General features: G+C 42.7%; 1 protein-coding gene across 1 annotated transcript; it reads left to right on the top strand.

Moving 5' to 3' along the window:
• Positions 1–868: 868 nt before the first annotated feature.
• LOC135521632 (piggyBac transposable element-derived protein 4-like) lies at positions 869–4,058 on the top strand. Its single transcript, XM_064947330.1, has 2 exons — positions 869–999; positions 2,309–4,058. The coding sequence occupies exons 1-2, from the start codon at positions 869–871 to the stop codon at positions 4,056–4,058; spliced, it is 1,881 nt and encodes a 626-aa protein (XP_064803402.1).
• The last annotated feature ends 2,167 nt before the right edge of the window (positions 4,059–6,225 follow it).

The following is a 6,225-nucleotide window of genomic DNA, read 5'->3' as shown; positions in this document are numbered from 1 at the left end:
AAATAGTCATATTAAACATTCATGAAAATACAAGTGTCTTACATGCTTCTAAAGCCTAGAATCTTGCTAATCCACCTGCATTGTCATATTTAAAAAATAATTTATTGCAAAAGAATAAGATGCGATTATCTGAGCATAGACCCCCATATCAAACTCCTTATTCAACCAGCACTTGCATAACAAAGTCACAGATTGTATTGAAATAAATCGCTTACCTTTGAAAATCTTGCTCTGGTTGCAATCCCAAGGCTCATTGTTACACAATGAATGGTCGTTTGTTCGGTTAAATCCATTTTTTATAGCCTAAAACGGAACATTTTGTGACCGCTTATCGCGTTGAATTTCCTGTCATACAATTTTCAAAGTAACGTCCAACGTAAAGAGACTCTCTTTTCCTCGTCTTTTCCCTCTCTATCCAGTCATGTTTGGTTTACTTGCAATCAACTCTTTGTTAGGGAAGACAATGAACCCTGATGGGCCATTTTGCGGGACCTATTGATATGGTAATACCGATTGGAAGACAACACGCGAGGAGCCCATTGCGCAGCAATTATATGACCACTGTCTCATTGATTGACTCTATTTTAACCCAATGATCACTGATCTTCTTGAAATCTAGCTGGGTAGATAGCCAATGAGCAGATGTAACTGGAAATATCCCATGATTCATTGTTGTAAGACAAACCTATACACTGGAGGCAGGCGTAAAGATCGTTCTTTCGCCATTGCCAATTGAACCGTGAAGGAGTGATTCTAATTACGCACAGACGTTTTTCAGTAATTTGCTACTTCAACTGTTTATTTCGCAAATAAAATGGCAAATAAGTCAAAGAAAGTTACCTCTAAGACTAGATACACGAATGTAGAAATGATTTTGGAAGAGATTGACCGGGATAGTGAGACAGATTTGGCAGAGATTGAAGACTCCATCAGCTCCCATAACTTCGATTCTGAAACTGAGGACTTTTTTTTGAACGGAGAGGACATCGTTTTGGACTGGTAAGTTGCTCTCATGCTAATGCCGTTGTTTGACTTTTATATAAAATATTATTAGTGATTGTTTTTACATTTTATTTGCAAAAATGGCTAAAGTACACGTTAGCTAGCCATTGTGAGTGAGGGCCTGTTTCTTTGAGAACGCATGGTCTACCCCAAATAGCCTATTTTGAGGCAGGCCCATTTCACTTTTGCAATTGATGTGGAACAGCACTTTTTATACATGTTTATTATAGCTGTTTTTACATTTTATTAGGAATATATAGCAATGTAATAAAATGGCTAAAGTACACGTTAGCTAGCCATTGTGAGTGAGTGCCTGTTTCTTTGGGAACGCATGGTCTACCCAAATAGCCTATTTTGAGGCAGGCCCATTTCACTTTTGCAATTGATGTGGAACAGCACTTTTTATACATGTTTATTATAGCTGTTTTTACATTTTATTAGGAATATATAGCAATGTAATAAAATGGCTAAAGTACACGTTAGCTAGCCATTGTGAGTGAGGGCCTGTTTCTTTGGGAACGCATGGTCTACCCAAATAGCCTATTTTGAGGCAGGCCCATTTCACTTTTGCAATTGATGTGGAACAGCACTTTTTATACATGTTTATTATAGCTGTTTTTACATTTTATTGGGAATATATAGCAATGTAATAAAATGGCTAAAGTACACGTTAGCTAGCCATTGTGAGTGAGGGCCTGTTTCTTTGGGAACGCATGGTCTACCCAAATAGCCTATTTTGAGGCAGGCCCATTTCACTTTTGCAATTGATGTGGAACAGCACTTTTTATACATGTTTATTATAGCTGTTTTTACATTTTATTAGGAATATATAGCGATGTAATAAAATGGCTAAAGTACACGTTAGCTAGCCATTGTGAGTGAGGGCCTGTTTCTTTGGGAACGCATGGTCTACCCAAATAGCCTATTTTGAGGCAGGCCCATTTCACTTTTGCAATTGATGTGGAAGAGCACTTTTTATACATGTTTACTATAGCTGTTTTTACATTTTATTAGCAGTATATAGCGATGTAATAAAATGGCTAAAGTACACGTTAGCTAGCCATTGTGAGTGAGGGCCTGTTTCTTTGGGAACGCATGGTCTACCCAAATAGCCTATTTTGAGGCAGGCCCACATCAATTGCCAAAGTGATATGGAACAGCACTTTGTGTTCCCTGTACTCTATATGTATGTTTATTATAGCTGTTGATACAGGGCTACTCCCTGTACTCTATATGTGTGTTTATTATAGCTGTTGATACAGGGCTCATATGTGAAACTATTCTAACTGAACATTATCTTTCACAGTGGCATTGACTCCGACTGGGAGCCACCAGTGCCAAGGTGTCCACCCCCCTCTGAAGCTGGTTCATCCTGTACCCCTGCTGTCTCTGGCTCCACACCTCCCGGGCCATCTAGAGGTGTGAAGAGGAAGAGGGGAAGTGTGCCACCCACTAACATAGGGACAGAAGGGCGTTGGCACACCGTCGTAGAAGATGATGTGGAGCCACCACAACCAACTCTTAGGCCGATAAGGAAGCCAGGACCTCAGGTGAACCCGACCTCCAATTACACCCCCCTTCAGCTTTTCCAACTGTATTTTACCACATCTGTTGTAGGTTCGCTCGTGTCCAACACTAATAAGAATGGGAAGAAGAAACAAGCGGGCAAAAAGGTAGCATGGAAGCCCATATCCATGTCAGAGTTTTTCTGCTACCTTTCTCTGGTCATCTACATGGGGCTGGTGAAGCTGAAAAGCCTGAAGGACTACTGGAAAACATCAGCTCTGTACAAATTGCCTTTCCCCATGACTGTTATGTCCTGCAAGAAGTTTCTGATGATTTCACAGGCGCTTCACATCAGTGACCCAAAGGTTGATGAAGAGAATGAGAAGAAGAGGGGCACAGCAGCGTTTGATAGACTGTGCAAGATCAAGCCGCTCTACCACAGCATTGTTGAGGCCTGCAAGACGTATTTTCAGCCAGCCCAGAACGTGTCGATCGATGAGAGGATGGTATCCTCAAAGGCCAGAATTGGACTCAAACAGTACATGAGAAACAAACCAACCAAGTGGGGTTACAAGCTGTTTGTTTTGGCTGATTCTGCATGTGCCTACACATGCAATTTCTTTGTCTACGAGGGGAAGAACAGTTTTGCTACCGGTAAGGGACTCAGCTATGACTCTGTAATGGTGTTATTGGATGTTCAACTGCTAAGGAAGGGTTACAAACAGTTTGTGGATAACTTCTACACAAGCCCTACCCTGTTTGCAGACCTAAGGAAGCTGGATGTATGGGCTTGTGGCACCATTCGTACCAACAGGGTGGGCTTTCCGAAGACGAAGGTGAACGACATGCCTAAGCGGGCTGAGCGGGGGAGCATGCGATGGATCCGTGAAGATGGCCTGCTTTTTGTAAAGTGGATGGATACCAGAGAGGTGGTGATGTGCTCCACTATCCACAAGTCCTTCAGTGGGGATCGTGTTGTCAGGCGTGTGAAGGACGGTGCCGGGGCATGGACCACCAAAAATGTCCCCATTCCAACTGCAGTGAAGGACTACAACAAGAGCATGGGCGGAGTCGACCTTTCGGACGCGCTAATCGGACGCGCTAATCGGCTACTACAATGTTCTCCACTAATCGGCTACTACAATGTTCTCCACAAGACAATGAAATGGTACAAGACCTTCTTCTATCATTTCATCGACATCGCCGTAGTGAATGCATTCATCCTACACAAGGAAATGGCAACGAGCTGTGGAAAGCCCTACCTCTCACAGAAAGACTTCAGAGAGCAGCTCATCAAGGAGCTTGCTGGCTACAGCACCACTGCAGCAAGCCCTGTCCCTTCTGCTCCTGCCACAAGTGTTCATCTGCCCAAATATATTTGTGCAGGCATGGATGTGCCTAAGGGCCAAAAGGGCACAGCATGGAGGCGTTGCTGTGTTGTTTGCAAGATGAAGTCTCCCATCACATGCAGCACATGCTCAGTGACCCTCTGCTTTACATCAGAGAGAGACTGCTATGGCATCTGGCATCAGCAGCAGAACATTGTCTAGAGTTTTGGCAATGTTGGTGGGGTTATATGGCAAAGTGGGTCTGCGGTCTAGCTGAGAACACCAGTCTGCGGTCTAGCTGAGAACACCAGTCTGCGGTCTAGCTGAGAACACCAGTCTGCGGTCTAGCTGAGAACACCAGTCTGCGGTCTAGCTGAGAACACCAGTCTGCGGTCTAGCTGAGAACACCAGTCTGCGGTCTAGCTGAGAACACCAGTCTGCGGTCGAGCTGAGAACACCAGTCTGCAGTCTAGCTGAGTACACCAGTCTGCATTCTAGCTGAGCTAGGGTCATTATGTTATATTTATTTATTTATATAGTATTTTTCCTGTCTTACCTGGTGTCTTGTGTGAATTTAAGTCTGCTCTCTTTCTCTCCTTCTTTCTCTCGGTGGACTTGAACCCCTGGGACAATGCTTCAGGACTACCTGACATGATGACTCCTTGCTGTCCCCAGTCCACCTGGCCTTGCCGCTGTTCCAGTTTCAACTGTTCTGCCTGCTGCTATGGAACCCTAAACTGTAAAATTTTTCTCCTGCGGTGCTGTCCTGTTGCACACTACAAAAACACTGTGATCTCCACCCCTCATTGCCTTGTTTCTTCCTAGGTTTTTGCCTTTCTAGGTTGTTTTTCTTAGCCACCGTGCTGCTACACCTGCATTGCATGCTGTTTGGGGTTTTAGGCTGGAGCTATGTAAATAGATTTGATAGAGTACTGAGGGTGTGTAAAAGTGTGTAAATAGTTACCCATGTTTATTTGTAAATGTATGTATATATTTAGTTTTTCATAACATTTTTTTCAAAAAAAAAAAAAAATCACAATTTTTTACTTTTTTTGGTGGGGGGTGTGTTAGAATTTTGGTATTTTGTATATAGTTATTGGTTTCACAATGTGTACTTCACCAATTTGGCCACTTGGGTACATTTGGGTAACTTGTGTGGGACACCTGGGTGACGTCACAATAAATGTTATGTAGCACACTCATTTTGGAAGTTATCATTTTGAAATTTTGCACAGGTACTGTTGCCCTCTTAATTTTTGCACTAAAATTGTCCCCATCGTCGTATCTGAATTTTTGTTTTATCTTGTTCATTTGAAAGATGATGATACAAAAATAAATAGAAAAAACAAATGTTTTTTCCCATAGTTTTATCTAAACCAGATCTATTGTGTGTTTTTCTCCTACATTCAATTCACATTTACACAAACTTCAGAGTGTTTTCTTTCAAATGGTACCAATAATATGCATATACTTGGTTCTGTGCCTGAGCTACAGGCTGTTAGATTTGGGTATGTCTTCAGACGGAAATTGCACAAAGTAGGGGGGTAGTCTTAACAGGTTTAACGTACAGACTTAACTCAGGATTCTGTGAAGGCATACCCCAATGAGGATATGAGTTTATTTATAGCTTCCTGTGCCAACAGAAAGTGCCTTAAATGGTGTCATAGTGGCTGTATCCAAGGGTTAAAAAGGTCAGATCTTTTCAAAACTTCATATGTGTGATTAGGCAACCCTCCTGAACTGTAAAATCAGTCATTTCTCCCAACAGATGTCAAAGAAAAGCTCTCACACACAGCAAGGATGGAGTGACAAAGCGTGGTGTTTAAAGACATAGAGAGCAGGCAATGGCATAAACATAATCCCAGGGCCGTGCCGAGTTCAACGAGATATCCCGCTTGACCGTAGCTCGCTCGGTCTAAGCGCAGCGACCATGAGAAAAGTAGGCCCAATATGAAGCCTGCACCAGAACGTCATTTGATTTTGGGTGACAGCGGTGGAACCGTTAGGTTTAGAAGGACAATTCAAACACAGGATTGTTCCTAAGGTCCTCCCAATCTGTGCAAGCCTAACCTTGACCGTGTGGCATTAACCCTTCACAGGTGAAAGAAGGTGTTTACATCAAACAGTTTGTATTGACTTCTCTCCCCATAGGAATACATTGGCTTCACCTCTAAATTCAACCTGAAGCCTATGTGGGTTATGAATGCCTTATGAACCTGTCTTCGGTACCAGTCCATCAGGCCACTATAAGGTCTACCTGTGTCGATTCTAAGCTTCCTGGAGCAACCGGAAGTGGTTAAATTCACTCAAAAGGTATTTGGATGTACATCACCAGCAAAGGTGAAAATGACTCTGCATTCAACCCTGTGTAGATCAGTCAATTCTCAAC

Source organism: Oncorhynchus masou, chromosome 30, assembly GCF_036934945.1.
Source record: "Oncorhynchus masou masou isolate Uvic2021 chromosome 30, UVic_Omas_1.1, whole genome shotgun sequence".
Classification (NCBI taxonomy): Eukaryota; Metazoa; Chordata; class Actinopteri; order Salmoniformes; family Salmonidae; genus Oncorhynchus; species Oncorhynchus masou.
Note: the sequence above shows the minus strand (reverse complement) of the source record. Positions and strands in the feature narration are given on the sequence as shown.

Excerpts from the sequence above, each read along its gene's own strand:
- LOC135521632 (XM_064947330.1), top strand. The coding sequence starts at position 869 with ATGATTTTGGAAGAGATTGACCGGGATAGTGAGACAGATTTGGCAGAG. Across the intron at positions 1,000-2,308 it reads GAGGACATCGTTTTGGACTG|TGGCATTGACTCCGACTGGG; the intron begins GTAAGTTGCTCT and ends TATCTTTCACAG.